The following is a 23,288-nucleotide window of genomic DNA, read 5'->3' as shown; positions in this document are numbered from 1 at the left end:
AATTTACAACCTTCAAACTATTACTCAATACTTTTCGTATATAGTACAATAAGTAAGATTTACTCAAACTTTAGGGCTATCACATCTTTACAACACAAAAATGCCTAAAACACACAATAAATCAAACTATCGAAATTTCTTTCCATCTCAATATACTCATATTACAAGTAAAAGCTAGAAAAATAAGTTAGAAAAAAACTGCCATCATCTTATAGCAATATGCAATCTACTTGTGTTCTATCACTGGATTGTAGTTATCAATTATAGAAATCTATGCAACATAGTACACTCTGGTGTTATTAAATGTATTGGTAACAGGGGCTCTTAATGTGGGTTCTGCAGACTCCCACCTTGTACAAAAGGACCCAAAGATAGGACAGTATTTCAACATAATTTGTTTCTTTGTAACCCTATGTATTTTATTTTATGCATATAAAAGCTCCATATTGAGGAGCTCACACATTTCACTAGACTACTAAAGGGTCATTCATGGCATAAAAAGGCTAAGAGCTCTACTTAAAACCATTGTATTGGTGTTAAAACTTATTGCTGGTTCAGGACAAAATAATTTTAAAGATATCAAATGTACTGTGTTCTAATTCGCATGGAACCCTTGGGCGCCAGGCAACCACTGATTTGCTTTCTGTCAGTATAGAATAGATTTATGACAAAATACTGTTATTTTTACTTATTGAAACTATTTTAAAGAGAAATGTATAAGGTTATAACATTCCTTAAATTGAAACTTCATATTACTATATCAATAATTGATTCTAAATACATGAAACTCACCTTATAAAAAAAATACTGTACAAGGGTAGCTATTCTAATATAATAAAAATGACCATGAACAAAAAGCAATTTGGAGAGGAACTTAAATCTGGCTATTGCATAGTCACTGTTTCTTGCAGCCTGTCTTCCTTCTTTACCCATGATTCCTATAATAAAAGGGACAAAAGACACGTTCACTGATAACTATAAGTGTAATTTTCATGATAAATCTTCAAATATCTTAATTATTTATAATAGTTGAACATGCACTTAGGAACATTAAATCCTAATATACAGCAGAGAGCAGATGTCCAAAAGGTTGTTCTACTTAAATATGTAATTAATATAAGGCTACGATATTTATCAGACACATAACACCAATTTCCAAAGAATTACAATAAAAATATAAAATACAATATAAAAAATAATATTGAAAGTTAAGGATTTAGCAGGAACATCAATTATTACACTAATAAGCACAAGTACTGGGTAACAGACTTCTGATGGACAGAATGCTATAAAATACTTAACTTCACTATTTTCACTGAATATAAAAAATATTCAAATTGAGTCATTTGAGTTTAGCAAAATGAGTCATTTGAGTTTGCTTAACACTTCCATGAATAAGTCAAAGTGTGCTTTTTAAAAGGAAAATATGAATTTAAAATAAGTAAATTTTTAAAAATGTACAATATCATTTGAAATCAGTGCATCATTTCCTCTGACAAATATGAATACTTTTTTAATGGTTACAGTAATCCTTAAGGTTTCAAAAGAGAAGAAGAGTCATTGCCAAGCTTGTATTTTCAATCTAGAAGCAACTTTTAAAAATTATTTTTCAAAACTAAAACTTTTGTCATAAAAGGATGAAAGTGTTCCAAAATGTATAAGCGACGAAAAATAACTGTATTCATAATCCCTAGAGAAAACTGTTTTTAGTCTGCATTCTTTTAGAAATTTTCTTTCTGCTTATTTCATGTCTGTGTGTGTATGTATTTCATACATACAAAAACACGTATAAAAATGTGGCTCAGGCCAGGCACGGTGGCTCACGCCTGTAGTCCCAGCACTTTGGAAGGCCAAGGAAGGTGGATTACCTGAGGTCAGGAGTTCGAGACAAGCCTGGCCAAAATGGTGAAAACCCATCTCTACTAAAAATACAAAAATTAGTTGGGCATGGTGGTGGGCGCCTGTAATCCCAGCTACTTGGGAGGCTGAGGCAGGAGAATCGCTTGAACCCAGGAGATGGAGGTTGCAGTGAGCTGAGATCGAGCCATTGCACTCCAGCCTGGGAAACAAGAGTGAAGCTCTATATCAAAAAAAAAAAAAAGGATTGTTTTACAACTTGCTTTTGTTGCTTAACAGATTATGGACACTGCTTCAAATGTATACTTATAATGTATATCTTTATCAACATGCTCAATTTTTTTTCCTAGAAGAAATTCCTGCATTCATAATTGCAATGTCAATAGGCATACTTTAAAATTTTGTTTGGAATAATAACGCAGGGTATACCAATTTATGCTCCTACTAACATTGTATAAGATCATTTGTTAATCTATACATTTACCAACTCCAGGTTTATCAATGTTTATAATGGATGCCAATCTGACAGGCAATTTTAACTTCCATTCCTTGGAATGTTAGAGAGACTAAACATTTTTTTCATACATTTAGTATTCTTTTTAGATTTCTCCTTTTGTGACAATCGATTGCTCACATCCTTCCACATTATTTCTACTGGAACGTTTTTCTTATTCTCATTAATTTGTGAATACTTTGTATTTAATACCAGGATTATTAAAACTTTGTCATCTATTTTACAAATATTCTTTACTAGTTTGTCCTTTGTTTTTAAAATTTGTTTTGGGAGTTTTTACCTCTGCATGATCTTTTCCCTATAGTTAACTATAGTTCCTTGCTTTGATGTTGTCCTCAAAAGATTCTTCCATACCTCAAATAACAGAATTATTCATTAAATTTTCTTCTATTACTTTTTAGGGTCTTTATAAGTTATTTAAATCCTAATCCATCTTGAATTTGTTTTGTTACAAATAATAGAAAGAGACTCAACTTCTCTTTATTTTCAAATCACTAACCAGTTTTATCCATTTTTTTAAACTAAATAATTTGTTTTCCTACTTATTTGAAATATCTCCTTTGTTATATTCTAAATTTCCATATGCTTGAATGTATTTTAGTCACTGGTCTGCCTGTTATCATTACAGAATCAAACTGTTTTAAATACTGTAATTTTTTTTATGGCCTTAAATATATGGTATAGGAAGTTATCATCAAATTGCTATGAAGATTTATGGAAAACAACTGTATACAAACTAGAAGGAGGATTAAGTTTTCAAAATGAAGAATTAATTATCTGAAAGAGGAAGGAGTTGATCTAAGAGGCACACGGAAAATATCAGACCTGATAACTTCCCATCCAGCACATTATAGAGACTATTCCAGAACAGGAATTAGCTTAACTCTCAAATTTTATCCTTCCATAAAAAATCCCATGCCCACACTTTTCATTTTGCTCTGTATTTATACAATAAGAGTATATGGCTAAAAAGGAAAGGATTAACAAATTCAATATAATGAAATGATATTAGCAGTCTGAATCTAATAAAAGTTTTAGGCAAAAATAGAAAAGAATAAGGATAAAGGTTATTAAAACGAGAAAACTACTTGAGATTTTATGTTATCGCAGTTTGGTACAATTTCCTGTCTTTACAATTATCTTAAAATGCACTGTAGGATCTTTAGATGCACAAATACACTGAGTAACAGTAAGATTCTAAAACAAGAACCATAAGTGCAACTCTGTAAATCACAAATTTAGAATTTAAAAAGGATAAAATAACACGTGAAAGTACTTTAAAAGGTACAAAATGACGTAAAAATAAAGCTACTTTTATTATGAAAAATAATTGGCAGATAAAATTCACTAATGTGGTATTTATTTCCTTTAAAATCTAAAACTAAAATTTGGAATGAAAATATACTAAATAGTGGGCTTAATTACAGCAAGTTTCTTTTTTTTTTATTTGAGACAGAGTCTCGCTGTCGCCCAGGCTGGAGTGCAGTGGCGCGATCTTGGCTCACTGCAACCTCTGCCTCCCGGGTTCAAGCGATTCTCCTGCCTCAGCCTCCTGAGTAGCTGGGATTACAGGCACGTGCCACCATGCCTGGCTAATTTTTGTATTTTTAGTAGAGACGGGTTTCACCACGTTGGTCAGGTTGGTCTTGAACTCCTGACCTTGTGATCTGCCCGCCTCAGCCCCCCAAAGTGCTGGGATTACAGGCGTGAGCCACCGCGCCCGGCCTAATTATGGTAAGTTTCTGATGGGGCACACTGTGCTATATTATTACCATGTTGCAATTAGTTTTCATTCACAAATTTGATACCGCACTTCAATCTACAAAAAGAAAATTCAAAACCACCAAATAATACCACCAACTTTAAAAGTTCAGGAAAAACTTTTCAGGAAAAATCAGTCACCTATGCCAACATGGGCTTCTTGTATCATGCTTACGTCATTAGCACCATCACCAACAGCCAATGTTATAGGTTTCTCAGGTGATATTTTTATTAGTCTTATTACCTGAAAGACATAATGAATTGGTTATTTATGACACAATTTCAATTTTCTTGCATTTATATAGTCATTTATCTGAAATGACTCTAGTAAGAACACTAATGAAAGAAATATTTAATTTTATATTAGACAATAATATGCACTGAGGTTCATTTTTTTTACGGTATCTCCATTAAGATTTTAGAAATGTCTTTCAGAAATGTTATAATAAAACAGAGAATTATCTTTGGATTTTATGATGAGAAACAAGAATCTTTTAAATACAGCTTAAATATTTAGAAAGCTTAATAATAATTGTGTAAAAAATGACTACTCAATTGAACTGTTAGGCAAAATTTTTTCTTAAGAAATTATTTTTTCATTTGATATGAAAGAAAGATAATTGTTTCCTCTTGTAATAAAATTTTAAGACTTTTAAAAAAAGATCAATCAAGAATAAATTCAATGAACTCAAAAGAAATGTGTCTTTGGAATTCTTGAATGTACTTTTATAAAGAACCTGGGTATTTGCTCTGTTTGGTCTCCAGTTTTAGTCTCCATAGACTGGGGTACATGAATTGTCATAATATCAGTCCTGTAACAAAATTCCAGGAAGCCCAAAAAATTAGATGTTTAATTTATTAGATCTATATGGGAAATAATCAGTATTTAGATGTGCACTGCAAAGGATATTTGTGAAAAATAGTCTAAGATCTCAAATTCCAAATTTAGAATTATAAAAAATGTTTATATAGGCTTTCACTTGAATCACATAGGTAGCTAAAATTTAAATATTTCCTATATATAAGCTTTACATTACAAGTTAATTGGCTTTTCAACTTTTTATACTAAAGCTCTACTTATCACTTTATAGCTAAAAGTAACAAAGAATTATCACTTCATGAGAATGCAAGAATAAACGGAGATCAACAGAACCATCTGAAGGTGCAAATAATTGATGCCTCCTAGGCTCTTTCACTCGCTAAGTAGCTAACTTGTGAAACATTAGTTATCACAGTTTAATTTCTGCAAGATCACAAACTGCTACTCATCACAGGTTTTCTGGGTCACTATGAATAGTTGAAACTCACTGAGAATTCCAAAAGTCTGATGTACATGATTAAAATTTACAACATGAGATGTGACTGACTCCTAGCAAAATTTATATATTGCACATCACCAGATGGAACTATGTAAGGCATTAACTTTAAATAATATGTTTATATCTAAATAGCTTTATGGGACTTTTTTATAACACATATACCTACTTTTGCTTTCTGCAGTGGAGCCATACGACAGCATAATACAGCTGAACAATTTCTGCAAACTTCCATAAATAGTTTTTCATGCTCCCTGAGTGCAAGAGATAGGCTGGTCCCATCCACTACCAGCCCATGCTGAATCACATGATCCTCTGTAATTCTAAAAGAGAAAATAATTATATTCTCTGTAAGATACTTTGAAGCCATATTATTTACACTCATATAGAACAACACATTCTTACTGACAGATGGATCTTTTACCCACAGCCCTTACTGTTACAAGACTGTTATGTCAGGAAACAAACTGTTTTATTACCTTAAGTTTAAAATTAAGCAGAATTGAGTCACTGATGAGTAAAAAAGATAATATTCAATTTTTCTTTCTTTTTTTTTTGAAACAGGGTCTTGCTCTGTCACCCAGGCTGGAGTATAGTGGCTCACTGCAGCCCTGACCTCCTGGGCTTAAGTGATTCTCTCGCTTCAGCTTCCTATCTTGGACTATAGGCATGAGCCACTATGAGTGGCTAATTTTTGTTATTTTAGTAGAGATGGGGTTTCACTATGTTGCCCAGGCTGGTCTCAAACTCCTGACCTCAAGCGATCTGCCCGTCTCAGCCTCTCAAAGTGCTGGGATTACAGGTGTGACCCACTGTGCCCAGCCTAATATTCAATTTTACAATGAACTGATATATAGATACAGTAATTATATTTTCTAAAATGTGAATTGTAATACATAATCTGAGGATATTCTCCCAAATTGTATGAAAAGTCTTACAAAAATTGAAACATTATTTAAACATTCAGCAAATCCTAATTAAAAAAAAAAAACACTATGAAATCAAGAATGTTCAGGAAAACCCATGAGCAAGATTCACGATATGCATAACAAGCAAGGAAAAGAATGAAGGAACAGCACAGTCTTGTGATGGGAAACCAATGATGGATTGTAATGCCAGATATTACTATGGTAGAAGACGGATAACACCTCACATGTGGGCATATGCTACATAGGTGCTACTCCAAGTACAGTCTCACTGCTGGAAAGTGGGCAAACTATTTGTTGCCAGGAAGAGATAAGGAGCCTACACCAGAATGTAAATCAACAAAATCACTAAGCACGCTATTTTATTAAACTGCTTCCCCCCACAATTCTCCTTTGGTAATAACACTTTCTTGATGAAGGAAGTATACCTAGATTTACATTTTGATGTAAGCTCCTTTATGTCGTTGAAAGCCAGTACTCAGTGCAGCACTGTGCTATATACACCACAAGAAAATACCAAAGGTTCACTCTGCTGAGAACTATCCCTCCATTTAAAAATAAGAAGTGAGAAGACTATTAAATGAGCACAAGCTATAAAAGCTAAACATATATTGATAGAGTTTAGTCTTATAAGAAACTTGTAAGTTAAAGCAATGTCTTTCATAGTATGCCTAATCACTGTTGTGTTGTACTGTAGCTATAAGTGGTAAGCAATTCACTTTACACCATAAAGTTTTATAAAATGTATTTTTCTCATTATTACTAACTCTCTAATATCTGAAATCAACACCTATATAGACAATTTTTCTTCCCTATTGGCCAAACTTTATTTGGCAACTTGTGCTGCCTCCAATGTCTTCAGCCTGTCCAAAGCACTACCTGAGCAACAGGCCTCAGAAATGCTAGCAGTCAAGAGTGGGACAGAGCAGATCAGTTTTCCTAGGAAAAGTTCCCAAGGCACATGAAATTAGGTTTTCCTCTGGACAGGCTTCATGAATCACATTATAATCTTACAATCCATGGGATAATATTTAAGAAATATGGAAAAGCACCTACATCTCTGGCACATAGGTAGCATTTACTCATCTCTGTAGCCCTCATGCATCACTACTCTTCATACCCTGTCCCATCTATACCACTCCCTGGCCATACTTTATAATTATTTCCTTGAATAGGCCCTCCTCTTTCTCAGCTCTGGGAATCTGCATGCACTGCCCGCTTTGCTGCCTTTATTTTTCTGACACAGCAACTCACTCTGTCACCCAGGCTGGAGTGCAGTGGTGTGATCACAACTCACTACAGCCTTAACCTCCCTGATTCAATCCAGCCTCCCACCTCAGCCTCCCAAGAAGCTGGGACTGCAGGTATGTGTCACCACACACATCTAATTTTTGCATTGTTTGTAGAGATGGAATTTCACTATGTTGCCCAGGCTGGTCTTGAACTTCTAGACTCAAGTGGTCTGCCTGCCTTGGCCTCCCAAACTGCTGGGATTATTGGCCACTGTGCCTGTAAATCAGGATTATGAGCCACTGTGCCCAGCCTCCTGTTTGCTTCTTAGTGTCACTCTCTTAGTGAACATTTCGCCCCACAGGAGGCAACACAGTCATTGGTTGTTCAGAGCTCTCTCTGGTACCCCTGGTCTAGGCTAGGCTTCTCTCTTCTGTCCTTCCAGAGCTTCTGTTCTTGCCTCAGATACAGTTCTGTAGGGATACGACTATGACAGTGTATTTACTTTTCTGTTTTCCCTACACACTGTAAGTATCCAAGAGACACACCTTATGTCTCTGTTCCAAATGCCTAGATGGGTGACAATCTATCTTTGTGAAGGAATGGACATATATACTAAAGCTTTCAAAGGCATGAAATTCTTTGTGCGACAGAAGATTTTTATCAAGATTTTTAGAATAAATACTTCCTGAAAGTCTGTGAATGAATGGGCCTACTGACTTTTATGGTTATCTCATAAAATGTATTCCATCAAAAGATATCTCTAAAATATAACATAAATTTCACATAGCAAGCGCTACGGTTTGAATGTCGTATCCCTTCCAAAATTAATGTGGAAAGTTAACCCCCATTGTTACGAAGTGGGGCCTTTTTGGAAGCGATTAAGTCATAATGGCTTTGCCTTCATGAATGGATTAATGCCCTGATAAAAGAGGCTTCAGAGATTTGCCCTCTCTTGCCTTTCGTCCCTTCCACCATGTGGGGACACAGTAATCCTCCTTTCAGAAGGATGCAGCAATAAGGCACCATTTTGGAACAGGGAGCAGCCCTCACTATACAACTTGCTGGTGCCTTGATCTTCAACTTCCCAGCCTCCAGAATTGTGAGAAATAAATTTCTGTTCTTTATAAATTACCTAGTCTCAGGTATTTTGTTACAGCAGCACAAACAGACTAAGATGGCAAGCCTAAAATTCACTTTAAGAGTATACTCTACGTTTTATAATACAGCTTTTGTACAAAAAAGAAAACAAATACTAATGATTAGCATATTCATTAAAACCACCTATATACAGAAGACTTAAAGAAAATAGCCTAAATTACAAATAATAATCTTCTGGTGCCTTTGTTATTAACCACTGCATAAGCTTTACAATTTTCAGTATTTTTCAAGTAGACATTTATTATTTTTATAATCAGAAAAATATTTTTTAAAATTATTTTTATTTTTTAGGCGAGAGCACAGTTCACTAGCCTTGAACTTCTGGGCTCAAGTGATCCTCTTGTCTCAGCTTCCGGAGTAACTGGGACTACAGGTACACACCCCCGCACCTGGATAATTTTTAAATTTCTTGTGGGGACAGGGTCTCGTTATATTGACCAGGCTGATCTCAAACTCCTGGGCTCAAGCGATCCACCTCAGCCTCCCAGGGTGTTGGGATTACAGGCATGAGCCACTGTGCCCAGCCAGAAAAAAATATTTTAAAAACCATATATAAAGTAAATGATTCTGAGCAATTAATTTCTGTGTTTTAGGGAGTTCATGATATTGCAGTATTTAAACGTTTAAATAGCCACAATGTTGTTGACACTGTCCCCAAATTGCAGTATAATTACCTAAATCAATTGTCTTTTTGCACTCAAAGATCCAGTGTGACCCTATTTAAGAGATATTTTAAAAAGACCCTATATGGGCCGGGTGCAGTGGCTCACACCTATAATCCCAGCACTTTGGGAGGCCGAGGCAGGCAGATCACCTGAGTTCAGGTGTTTGAGACCAGCCTGACCAACGCAGAGAAACCCTGTCTTTACTAAAAATACAAAATTAGCTGGGCATGGTGGTGCATGCCTGTAATCCCAGCTACTCAGGAGGCTGAGGCAGAAGAATCACTTGAACCTGGACGGCGGAGGTTGTGGTGAACCGAGTGCGTCACTGCACTCCAGCCTGGGCAACAAGAGTGAAACTCTGTCTCAAAAAACAGACAAACAACAACAACAACAAAACAACAACAACAACAAAAACCCTGCATGGTCTTTTTAAAATATCTCTTAAACAGGTTTTAAAAAGATGAAATCCAGACTTTGGTATCACATAAATGCCTGCATAAAAAATATAAATATAGAACATTGAATGTATATTAACAACTATGGTATTGTCTCTTTGTATTTATTTTTCTGGATTAGTATCACAAGACAGCAAACAACAGAAACCTGCAGGATACCTAATATGCTTACATACAAGCAGCCCTGATGCTCAGATGAAGCCCTTCCTAGTTTACTGAGAAAAATTAGACTGTGTTAAATGAGGCATCATTTGCCCCCATACGGGGCAAAAATTTGATATGCCTATAAAAGATAGATTTACAAAAAAGACAGAATTTAGAGTATAAATTCTTATGAAATAATCTTGAACAGTTAAATGCAGCTTAATTTCCCAGTTTGGTCACGCAAACTAGATCAGGGGTTGGCAAATGTTTTCTGTTACGGGCCAGAGAGTAAATATTTCAATTTTAGGTTTTGTGGGCCAAGAGGCAAAATTGAGGATATAGGTAGTTATGGAATGAGAGGAAAAAATCTCAACAAAATTTTCACTAAGTTAAAAATGTAGTAATCACTGAGTATAATTTTTTAAGTAAGAGAGGTTTACTTATGAGAAGAATGAAAATACTTCTTTTGGGCAAGGGATAATATTTTGTTTAATTGGGGTTCAAAGTTAACATTGCAAATGTTCATCTGTTAATGTCCATCTGTAACGAGATTTTTACATTTCAATATGATAGAACTGTATGTAATGAGATTTATAATTCATCTTTGAAAATGTCTTTTCAAACAGGTAGCACAGCTAACATATCAATGAATAAAAACAATGCTTTGCCATCTAATTAAAAAATAAAATAATCCCCTATCCACAGTACTTTCAAAAAAAAGTGTAATGTTAAAAGTCCACTTTTCTTTTCTTGTTTTGACATGATGGCCATATACTAATAAAAACCGGTAAAATGTCGCGATATGGTGCTATGCATGGCACTCCAAACACTATCACATTATATGTATCTCACTGTGATTTGTCGAGTATCAAACAGCAGTGTAAAGCTGAAGAGAGAGTATTTTGTAAAGTCTCTGCTGCAACTACTCAATTCTGGTGCTGTAGTGTAAAAGCACTTGTTGATAATATGTAAACAAATGAATGTGACTGTGTTCCAATCAAACTTTATAGACACTGGAATTTGAACTTCATATACTTTTCACTTCATGAAATATTATTCTTTGGATTTCTTTTCATCTATCATAAAATGTAAAAACTACTTTTAGCTGATAGGCTGTAAAAAACAGGCAGTGACAGTGGACTATATCATCGGGCCCAGGGAACCATAGATTGCTAACCCCTGAAAGGTATGATACAGGTTCCTATATTCTTACCTTCTTGCAAGCTGCCTCAATTGTTCAGCACATTCGCTGTCTGATTTCTGGTTTATAAGTTCAAGGATGTTCATGGTTCTATGAAAATGGCCACATGATAAACTCACACTAACAGCTGTTTCATGTTTATCTCCAGTAAGTACCCATACTTTGATACCAGCCATTCTCAATGCTTCAATAGTTTCTCGAACTTTATCTTGTAGTCTGAAAAGAAAAGAAACAAATTAGTACTAGAGAATACTTTTATGACTGTATTTTAAGTTAAACTACATAGTATATTTAAGGATAATTCTAAACTCTTCGACTTAACCTATGAATGTTATTATACAATATAGCAATATAACTGGAATTTTCTCTCATTAGGAAGAAAACATGAATAAACAGATTGATGATTGTCTGGTTAACACAAAATCAACCAATTAAAATCTACAATTTCATATTTTAAGAATGTATCTTCAAAGTTGCTATTTATAGGATGAAACTATGTGCTCTTCATAAACTCCTGTTTTATTAGGAAGTCTTACATTTCAAACAAGAAGATTTTTCTCTTTTTATTTTGATTTAAAAAAAGTATCTCAAACCACTCATATAGTTAAAAAATCAGACTGTAGAAAATGAAGGTCTAGCTAACTTTAGATGAGTCTCAGAAATCTCGTAAGGACAACCAAAAAGTAAATGAAAACATAGATTTTAAAAATATGCAAACACCCTTAGGTCTAGGTGGTGGAGGCAAACGTAACAACAGACTTAATCTGCAGAATTTAATCTCAGAATTCAGCTAAATTTAAGAAACTGTGAAACAGACATTGAGATAGGTTCTGGCAACAAAGACAAAGAATAAATGGACTTCAAGGATTTCAAAGTTAACAGAGGAGAAGTCTTTAAACATATAATAATACAGTGCCATAAAGACAATGACAGAACTACCTACAATGAGACTTCACAAAGAAGAAAATTTTTAATCCTCTTAGGTGTCAGGAAAGGTCTTACTGGAGTGGAGCTAATATCTAAGCTATACTGTGTGAACAGGTAGTCACAGAGGGATGGTGAAGGGAAGAATCACCCAGGCAGAAGGCCAACATAGGCACAAAACAGAATGGTTTTAGCTACAGGTGGCATGCAGAGGCAGTTTGGTATTGTCGAAACATACAGCAGAAGGAGACAGTGGTAGGAGGGAAGGCTGGAGAATTAAGCAGGTGCTTCAAATGTTTGCATGACATGCTGAGGAGTATTCTAAAGATTCAAGCCTATAAGAAAAAACTATAGAGAGCTGGTTTCTTTCATCCATTTCAGATATCTGGCTAGAACAAAAATTGTACATACTGACTGGGAAAAATTAAGGCTTTACTGCTCTGCTTTGATCTTAAATATATTAATTTATCATAGGATGTTAGTAAAGAGAATTTATGTCACATATTAGAATACTTCGTTACAAAAATTCCTATGAGAGAAAAATAATATTTTTTAATTATCTGATACTTACCTGTCTTCTACTGCTGTGGCTCCAAGTAATATCAGGTCTTTCTCTATGAACTGGAAAACATCTGCCAATTTCTCTTCCCGCTGCTGCAAGGCAGTCCTGGCTTCAAATATGCGTTTATCTATTTCCTCATATTCTTTTGATGTAAATTTTCTATATGCTATACACAGAGTTCTTAGTCCTTTCTAAAACAACAAATAAAAATTAAAGACAAAAATTGAACACAAACAACAAACAAAATCAAGAAGTCAGTATCAAAATACATTGAGGACCTAGTACCAAAAGTCAATCACAAATCGTTTAAAAAGTACTATCACCTAGTGACAGGAAATAAATAGTGTCACAAAGCTCTACTGATCTGAGTTATGGGACACATATACCTCTTTCAACTTCTGATGTTTTCTTAAAAAGTTGCTCAAAATAGGCTGGGTGCGGTGGCTCACGCCTGTAATCCCAGCACTTTGGGAGGCCAAGGCAGGCGGATTATGAGGTCAGGAGATGAGACCATCCTGGCTAACATGGTGAAACCCCGTCTCTACTAAAAATACAAAAAATTAGGTGGGCATGGTGGCGGGCGCCTGTAGTCCCAGCTACTCAGGAAGCTGAGGCAGGAGAATGGCGTGAACCTGGGAGGTGGAGCTTGCAGTGAGCCGAAATAGCATCACTGCACTCCAGCCTGGGCAAAAGAGCGAGACTCTGTCTCAAAAAAAAAAAAAAAAAAAAAAAGTTGCTCAAAAAATTAAGGTCACTGAATTGTAGAATATTAGAGCCTAGAATAGATCATAAAGACTATCCTATTAGTGGTTTTTAAACTGTGTTACATGGAAAGCCAGAAAGTTCTTAATACCTTCAAGACTGTTGAGAGAGAGACAGCTGCAGGTTCTACCTTCCTGTTTTAACTTACAATTCCATTTTTACCTACTTCGTACAATTTTCTAAAGCAAAGGAGACCATAATTTCCTAAAGATTCATTGTATGACAAAATTTGCCTTTCAAATAAACAAGTCAATAAAATGGCCATTATAAAAAATACTTTTTAGATTTACCAAATAAATGATTTTAAGTAATATATCTTCACCAGTGAATTCGAATCAGAATTGATTATCTGATTCTACTAGGCTCAAAGTTTTCTTATAGTATTCATCTCTGAAAGTTGATATCTAAATCTAAAGACTTATAAAAGTTCCTTTTCTTGCTACATGCATTTTCCTCAAGAAAACCAATAATAAATATTCTTTTTTATTTTTAGAGACAGGGTCTTGCTCTGTTGCTCAGGCTGGAGTGCAGTGGTGTGATCTTGGCTTACTATAGCCTTGAACTCCTGGGCTCAAGTGATCCTGCTGCCTCAGCCTCCTGAGTAGCTAGGTCTATAGACATGTGCCACCACGCTTGGCTATGTTTTATTTTTTTGTAGAGATGGGGTCTTGCTACATTGCCCAGGCTGGTCTCAAACTCCTAGCCACAAGTGATACTGCCTCAGCATCCCAAAGTGCTGGGATTACAGACATGAGCCACTGTGCTGAGCCCCATAATAAATATCCTAATAACAACTTGGAAAGTGTAGACTTAAAAATACTATATGACACTATTTAGCAGATTTCTTTTCTTTTTTTTTTTTGAGATGGAGTCTTGCTCTGTTGCCCAGGCTGGAGTGCAGTGGTGCGATCTTGGCTCACTGCAACTTCCGCCTCCTGTGTTCAAGTGATTCTCCTGCCTCAGCCTCCCGAGTAGCTGGGACTACTGGTGGGGTTTCATCCTGTTAGCCAGGATGGTCTCAATCTCCTGACCTCGTGATCTGCTGGCCTCGGCCTCCCAAAGTGCTGGGATTATAGGTGTGAGCCACCACGCCCAGCCCTATTTAGCAGATTTCTAAATATTGCCATTCTCTGACTTATAAATGACCCATACCTATAAATGTGCTTCTTTTAATTAAGAACCATCTGTTATTAATATATGAATTAATTTATTCTATAACAAATACTTACTGAGCACAAACTATGTGCCAGCATTATTTTAAATATTAAAATGGTGATACGGTAGAACAATGTCTTTGTTCTCACAGATGTTATGATGTGGTGGGTAAACTGGAACATAAACAATTAGGAAACAAATAACGGGAAAAAAAAATCATAAACTGTTAAAGAAGGCAGATGAGCAGAGGTGAGTGTGGAGCATACATTTACAGAAATGCAAAAATGAGAGATCGTGAAGTTCTAAGACAGAGAGAACTGCATAATAATTTTGCCATTTACATGAATGATGGCTCTTTGTTTTAATAAGATTCCCCTATATTTTTAAATTTTGTAAATAAGAGAGATATAATTCACATACCATAAAATTCACCTCTTCAAACAGTACAAATCAGTGTTATATCGCATATTCACAGAGTTGTGCAATTATCACCACTATCTAAATCCACAATATCTCATTGCTCCCACGAGGACTCTCCTTTTTCCCCTTCCTCCAGCCCCTGGCAATCAGTAATGAGCTTTCTCTGTGAATTTGCCTATTCTGGATATTTCATATAAATGTAGTATTAATATAAGGCCTTTTTTGACTGCCTCTTTCACTCAGCACACTCTTTTCAAGATTTGTCCATGTTGTAGCATATATCGGCCCTTCATTCCTCTTAACAGTCGACTGATACTCCATTATATGGATATACCACATTTCGTCTATCCACTCGTTAGCTGGACATTTGGGTTTTCCATTTTTGTGGCTATTGGAAATAATGCTGCTTATGAACATTCGTGTATAAGTTTTTTTGCGGACATGTTTTCAGCTGTCTTGGGTGTACACCCAGGAGTAGAACTGCTGTGTCATACAGTAACTCGATGTTTGACCTTTTGAGGAACTTAGCCAAATTATTTTTCAATGTGGCTGTACCATTTATAATCCTACCAGCAATATGTGTATAAGGGTTCCAGTTTCTCCACATCATTAGGATTCCCCTGTGTCTGTTTAATAAACACTCTTCTAAAATAGCGTAGTTTGAGTAGACCTTGTAACCAGAAATGCCCTGACTGTAGAATAGGTTTGAAGAGAAGATATATTTTAGCTTGCATTAAAAGTCAGTTTTCACAAAAGGAATGTGGAGCCAACACACAGTGTAACACAACTGCAGAATTTCCATAATCTTTGATAAATTACAAGAAATAAAGTCCAAAATATTTCATAAATTTATCTTTTAGAGTTTTTTAAATCATAGAAATTTGCACTCACCAAAGCAAATTCATCTACATGAATTCTGGTTTTTTCTATTTCTCCACCTATACATTTAGGGAGAATTGATGACTCAGCTCCTTTAGCAAATAATAACTTCTCACCTAGAGACAAAAAAAATGAGTTATCAAACTTTTAATATTACATAAACAAAACTTCATGAAAGTTTAGATTGGTTACCTGAAGGTGCCTGAACAATTACACTCATTCTCCTACGATCTGAATCAAATTCCAGAATATGAAGCAGTTTGTACCTAAAGAAAAGAAAGTAAGAAAGACAAAAACTTTACTTTTTTAAAAATAATATTAAGTAACTATATGGAAATAATCCATATATAAGATAAAATGGCTAATTTAGAACAAGAATTAATCCCATTTTCATGATGATAGGTTACATGTCATTAATAACAAAACAGGGAAGAAATAGAAGAGACTGACATTGAGTAATTACCAAATGCCATGTATTTTACACATCTTATGTCATTTAATATCCATGAGAAGCCAAGAAAGTAGGTCTTATCTCATTTTTATAGATGAGGACTATTAACCTCAGAAAGATTAAGTAATTTGCCTAAAGTCAGGTAAGCTTGTGAGTGGCAGAGCAAGAACTGGAATCCAGATCTGCCTAGCTCCATGTTTTTCTGACTAAAAAAGCTAACTGATTCTCAATGCTTTTTTTCTGTCCTAATACACCTGACAAACACAACACACATTAATATCAAAGGCTCATTATAGCAGTGACTGTGAACCTGGGTGTGTGTGTGCGGGGGTCCATTCCCTCGTGCCTCTCTAGGGAGCTGTAAAAGAATTTGTGTGGCTACATGAGGTGTGGCTTAAAGTCTTCCAGATGAATCTTACACAGTGATTTACATATGAAATCTTTACACATCTCAAAGAAAAACAGTGAGTTGAATAATGGTTTATAAGTTGATAAAATAAGCTAGACAGGCTCTCACATGAAAGTAGCCAAAGAATGGGCCCTATCTAGTATGGAAAAGCATAGTTTGGAAAAGCACAGCTGGAATTGACATATGATCAGAATTGCTAAAACCATGAAAGCAGTAAGTATATTAAGCATGAACTAATTTATCAAAGAATGGAAAAACTAGATATAGACAGCTGTTCCTTCATGTTTGAAAGATAAAAATCACAGGAAATACAAGGGAAGTTTTCTTTATTCAGTGAGTAGAACCTATAAAACTCACTACCCAGAAGCATCTAAAAATAAACATACAAGTAAATTCAAGAATCATTAAGCTAAAATATAGATGAAATATTCAAAGCATACTATTGTTATAACTATGATGAGATACAATATAATGTTAACATCATTCTAGAGCAGAGTTCAGTAACTTTTTCTGTAAAGGGCCAGAGAGTAAATATTTCAGGCTTTGCAGGACATACATGGTCTCTGTTGCATATTTTACCTCTTTTTAAAACAACCCTTTAAAAATGTAATGTGGGCCAGGCACAGTGGATCACACCTGTAATCCCTGCACTGTGGGAGGCCAGGGTGGGCGGATCTCTTGAGGCTAGGAGTTCCAGACCAGCCTGGTCAACACTTCCACTAAAAATACAAAAATTAGCCAGGCATAGTGGCGCATACCTGTAATCCCAGCTACCTGGGAGGCTGAGGCACAAGCATCACCTGAACCTGGGAGGTGGAGGCTGCAGTGAGCCAAGATCATGCCACTGCACTCCAGCCTGGGTGACAGAGCAAGATTCTGTCTCAAAAAAAAAAAAAAAAAAAAAAAGTAATGTGATTTGTGGGCTGTAGAAAAACAGAAAATATAGGCCAGATTTGCCCTGTGAGCTACAGTTTACTGATCCTTATTCTATACTATATACACTTAACACAGAAAACATTCCAATATATGAAAAAAAATTACCGTTCCAGTTTTCCAAGAGTTTTAACTTCCATAGTTTCTTCAGAATTGCCAATAAACACAATACCAATCCTAGACATCAAAAGGATAAAAAAGTGAGACTTAAGAAATAATATTGCATATTTCACAATGTCACTATAGCTTAACTTGAATAAAAACATTTAAAATCAAAGTTTAAAATGCATTTAAAAATATTTCCTTTTAATATTACAACTTTGGTGCCAGGAGTGGTGGCTCATGCCTGTCATCCCAGCACTTTGGGAGGCCAAAGCAGGTTGATCACCTGAGGCTAGGAGTTCAAGACCAGTCTGGCTAACATGGCGAAACCCAATCTCTACTAAAAATACAATAATTAGCCAGGTGTGGTGCTCTGTGCCTGTAGTCAGTCCCAGCTACTCAGGAGTCTGAGTCAGGAGAATGGCTTGAACCCCAGAGGCTGCACTGAGCTGAGATCACACCACTGCACTCCAGCCTGGGTGACAGAGTGAGATTCCATCTCAAAAAAAGAAAAAAAATATATATATACACACACACACATATATATTTTATATATATTCTTATATATTCTTTTTAATATATATTTTTTATTTATATATATTTTATATATAATGATTTTTATTTATTTATATATTTTTATAAAATATATATAAAAGAATATATATATAAATATATATACACATACACACACATATATATACTTTTAAGGACTAGAAGGATTAGAAGGATTAGAGTAGGTGTAGTACAACATATACACAAGCATTTTTCATAAATTCTATTACACAGATTTTTATAGTAATCAGACTTTCAAAGAGATCTTAAAAAAAGACTCAATGCAAGCTTGAAAATAAAATGACTTCAAATTGTCATTTAAAATTTAAATTGTACTTCTATTTTTATGTATTTATATGAATTCTGACAACTTAAAATGATGAATTTATGTTTGAAAATTTTAAGTGATGATTCTAATATTGTTACATTTATTTAAATGGTGTTTTTCCGAAGATTTGGAAATCAGACTAAATTACCTTGCAGCAGCTTCTACTAGAGCCTTTTCATCTGGTGAAGATGCATAGTACTCCAACTGCGAGGGTGCCAGGTTGGATTGCCAGGGACCATCACCAATGCAGTCAGTTTGAACACTGCTAATCTGTACAGTGTGACAGAGACTGACTGCTTTAAAGAAGAGATCATGTTCTTTAATCTGTAAAAATGTAATTAATATTCATGATAAAAATATCATTTCCACATACCATTTAGGAAACCAGAGGCAAAATTCTAAGATCTAGAACAAGAGTGCTACAACCTTGATTGCCTGAATAACAGTTGGTTGTTTCTGCCTTCAAAAAGTAAAATGTCACATTTGCTTAGGACCCTTCAACACATGAGCATCTTTTTAGGAGGTACAACCACATTACAAGTAGAGGGGAACACTTTTTTATAGAAGAAGTGAGGTCTCAAAAAGTATTAATTAAGTTTAAGCTCTATTTTTCAAAGAAAGTCTTCTTCACTTCAAGGCAGTAAGGGCTTTCCTTAACTACGTTCCATTTAAATACTCAAAGAGCAAAGGCAGACACGTATTAAATAACAAGTTAAACTGGGCTGTAACTACAAATTCTTAGGATTATATTTTATATTGTTGAATCAAATATATGAATTTCTAATGTATATTCCTTGCTCTACTGACACAACCTTTTTTTCCTGCAACTCATCAACTACTGTAGAGAATTATTTCATATGAAACCCTTATTTATTAATTAAAAAATTACTTACTAGTTCGGTTTCATTTTCAGGACTGGTTCTGAAAGAGGAACTGGTTGTAAGACGGGGTAAGTTGTTAAGATGGGATAAACTACTAAGATAAGATAAGTTTCCTTCTGAAGAGTCAGGTGTTGGTCCTTCGGGTACAAGTCTACCATTGATTTCTTGGTATTTCATGCCATTAATTGAACATTCCCGAAACTGCATCTCATTTTCTGTCAGTGTACCAGTTTTATCTGTAAACATGTACTCTACCTATAGAGATAGAAAACAAAAGAAAATAAACCTTTGTGTTCATGGTCCTATGTTAAACAAGAAAAAAATCTCTGTCCTCGCTCTCCTGAAGTCCAGTTTATCTGTTAATATTGATATAAGGATGCTGAGATTCTTATAATCCAAGCACAATTAAATAAATATAGATGCCAAGGAAAGAAAACAGGGTAACACAAAATAGTTTAAAGCTACATAGATTTTGAAGTTTGTGGCATCTTTACATACGTTTATCTGTAGAATTGACGAGAATTTGGTATTAATGCTTCTTTTCTTTTTCTTGGCTAAGGTATTTTAAGTAGTAGGACTCAAGAATTATCTCTAAAGCAGGGTGGAAAGGATGCTTAATAACGTAGAATGGGAAAGGGTATCTAAGTGAGGAGAAATAGTGCAGAGCTGGGAATAGGAATACACAGTGATAGCGACAGCAACACAAGAAGTTAGAGATGCGAATTGTCTAAAACAGAGAGAAGTTGAAACTGAGGACAGAAAACAGATTGAGTGAAAAACATCAATGTTTAAAAGAAAAAAATATTTTTAAAAGTAAGTAAGACCAATTATTTTATTACTTTTGGAGGCTAATTCCAGAAAAATTACTTTAAAAGAAGGTACATCCATGAAAAAAGAAGGATGTAATAGTCAAGTCTTGATCCAACCAGGATCATCATGAAAATCTGATTACTGCAATAATGACTTGAGAAAGAAGTCCTTTAAAAAGGGATGTAGAAATCACAAGAAAAGAAGCTACAGACCAACATCCCTTATAAAGAGATGCAAATCAAATCCAGAAACATATAAAAAGGGTTATATACTACAAACATGTGGGATTTATCCCAGAATTGCAAGATTGACTCAACATTTAAAAAAATTAATGTAATCCACTGTATTAATAAAATGGTACCTGGCCTTCATTTTATTGATAAAATAACCACCAAAATAGGTACAGAAAAAGCATTTGATAAAAATCCAATACCGTTCATGATAAAGGCGTTCAACAAACTGGAATGAAAAGGAACTTCCTCAGCCTGATAAAGGGTATCTATAAAAAACTCACAGTTAACATCATACCTTATGGAGAGAGACTGAATGCTGCCTTCCTAAGATCAGGAATAAGACTGCTTTTGTCACTTTTACTCAACATTGTACTTAAGGTTCTAGCCATGACAGTTAGGCAAGAAAAGGGAAATAAAAGTTAACATGATTGGAAAACAAGAGGTAAAACTATCTCCATTTGCACATGATGTGACCTTGTATACAGAAAATTCTAAAAAACCGACTAAAAAAAATAGAACTAATATATAAGTTCAGCAAAATTCCAGGATAAAAAGATCGATATCCAAAAAGAAAGGTAGGGTTAAATTTGGCAAAAAATTACTTAACTTACCTAAAGTCAAAAAGCAAATAAATAGTGAAACTGGAAATAAGAGATAGAATACTTTATCTTTACTATTTGATATTAAATGTTGCCCACTATCTATAGCAATGTTGAACTGGAATTTAAAGACCCCATGCAAGTTAATTAAAAAAAAACCCACACATGTAGATCAGGAAGAATGAGGGATGAGTTATAAAGAAAATATATAAGATACATTAGCAATCAAACAGAAATAATAGTCCAGAGGTTACTAGAATACAGACTGCACTACCAGTCATGGAGGATTCTTTAGAAAAAAGATTAGATGGTAGGGATGGATGAAATAAATTAACTTTGATTTAAAAGTATATATATATATATATATATATACACACACACATATATATACATATATATATAAAATCAAGAAGTTTAATCTTTTAACTTTCATGATAAACAGGTCATCACTGTAAACCTTCCTAAGAGTTGTTTTTTGGATAATATGGAAATGAAAGAGCACAGAAGAGTATGAAATAAAGTAGAATTCATTGGTATAAAGACAAAATAGGAATAGAGGCAATAAACATATATTAAATACTTGTAGTTTCAAAAGCAAAAAGAGAGGCTGAGAAAATCAGTAATTAAAGAAATAATCACCAGAAGTTTCTTAAAGACAAAGCAGACATGAGTATGCACACACAATGTGAGGTTCCAGGAAAACAACAATTCTATCATGAAGGAAAAAGGAGTGGAAGAGAGTTGAGAAAGAAAGGTCAAAGGCAGATTGGAAAAATTTATTCAGAAAAGTAAAAATGGGCCTTTAGGCCTTAAATATATAATACATAATTAAAGAAATGTGACATGAATTAATATTTAACATAAATTATTAAGGCCTCCTAAATGTTACTAAAAATAAATGGATCGGCCAGGCGCGGTGGCTCACGCTTGTAATCCCAGCACTTTGGGAGGCCGAGGCGGGTGGATCATGAGGTCAGGAGATCAAGACCACGGTGAAACACCATCTCTACTAAAAATACAAAAAATTAGCCAGGCGTGGTGGCGGGCGCCTGTAGTCCCACCTACTCAGAGAGGCTGAGGCAGGAGAATGGTGTGAACTCAGGAGGTGGAGCTTGCAGTGAGCCGAGACTGCGCCACTGCACTCCAGCCTGGGCGACAGAGCGAGACTCTGTCTCAAAATAAATAAATAAATAAATAAATAAATAAATGAATGGATCAACTTGTGATTAAACATGACAGGTTGAGCACATTTAATTATCTCTGGTTCTCTTAAAACTTCACCATGAGGATAAAAAAGAACAGAAAAAGAACAAATATAATGGTAAAAAAGTCAACATGAGAGGGAAGATTGACACAAGTTTGGAAGATGGAAAACGAGATGAATGAGTGGTAACTGATTTACCAGAACTTAGAATCTGAAACCCAAGTGATGAGGAAACCCATTCTCAGAAACGCTCAGGAAGTAGACCTACCAGCTACCCCTGAATGTGGGAGTACGGGATAAGGCTGAAAATACAGGCTATCAGGAGTAGTTTAAATTCTGAAATCTCTTTAAAAGTTGCAAACTTCAGAATGCCCCTCATTTATTGGAGCAAGAGCTGGAAGGTATATTCCCCTAGTAGGCTGAACTGGACAGAAGCTGGTCTCCGCAGACAGCTGAACACAGAAGGGAGGCAGTGCACTAAAAACAGATATCCAATGGCCAGCTCTAGCAGTCATAAGCAGCAGAAATATTACCTGCTGGGCCTGTCAGCCCATTACCTTAAGGTGTGGCCCACTGAATCAATAGCTTCTGATAAGCATATTAGTGCCTGAGTTTTTTTTTTTTTTTTTTAGACAGGGTTTCACTCTTGTCGCCCCGGTTGGAGTGCAATGGCACAATCTGGGCTCACTGCAACCTCCATCTCCTGCGCTCAAGTGATTCTCCTACCTTAGCCTCCCAGGTAGCTGGGACCACAGGCACACACCACTGTGCCCAGCTAATTTTTGTATTCCAGCTCATCTTTGTATTTTTTGTTTTTGTATTTTTTTGTATAGATGGGGTTTTGCCATGTTGTC

General features: G+C 35.1%; 1 protein-coding gene across 5 annotated transcripts in view; it reads right to left on the bottom strand.

Moving 5' to 3' along the window:
• Window positions 1–23,288, bottom strand: part of ATP11B (ATPase phospholipid transporting 11B (putative)) — a 127,444-nt gene that overhangs the window by 35,916 nt on the left and 68,240 nt on the right. For all 5 annotated transcript variants that reach the window (XM_054479960.2, XM_063662457.1, XM_054479961.2 and 2 more), the window contains 10 exons: window positions 19,601–19,843; window positions 18,856–19,031; window positions 17,834–17,902; window positions 16,125–16,198; window positions 15,945–16,048; window positions 12,726–12,907; window positions 11,243–11,446; window positions 5,618–5,771; window positions 4,274–4,376; window positions 793–938 (listed from right to left, as the gene is read on the bottom strand). In XM_054479960.2, the coding sequence (XP_054335935.1) occupies window positions 793–938; window positions 4,274–4,376; window positions 5,618–5,771; window positions 11,243–11,446; window positions 12,726–12,907; window positions 15,945–16,048; window positions 16,125–16,198; window positions 17,834–17,902; window positions 18,856–19,031; window positions 19,601–19,843 (1,455 nt within the window). The remainder of the gene's footprint in view (window positions 1–792; window positions 939–4,273; window positions 4,377–5,617; window positions 5,772–11,242; window positions 11,447–12,725; window positions 12,908–15,944; window positions 16,049–16,124; window positions 16,199–17,833; window positions 17,903–18,855; window positions 19,032–19,600; window positions 19,844–23,288) is intronic.

The sequence above is a fragment of the Pongo pygmaeus genome, chromosome 2 (assembly GCF_028885625.2).
Source record: "Pongo pygmaeus isolate AG05252 chromosome 2, NHGRI_mPonPyg2-v2.0_pri, whole genome shotgun sequence".
NCBI lineage: Eukaryota > Metazoa > Chordata > Mammalia > Primates > Hominidae > Pongo > Pongo pygmaeus.
The sequence above is the reverse complement of the archived record's forward strand: the minus strand, read 5'-3'. Positions and strand labels throughout refer to the sequence as shown.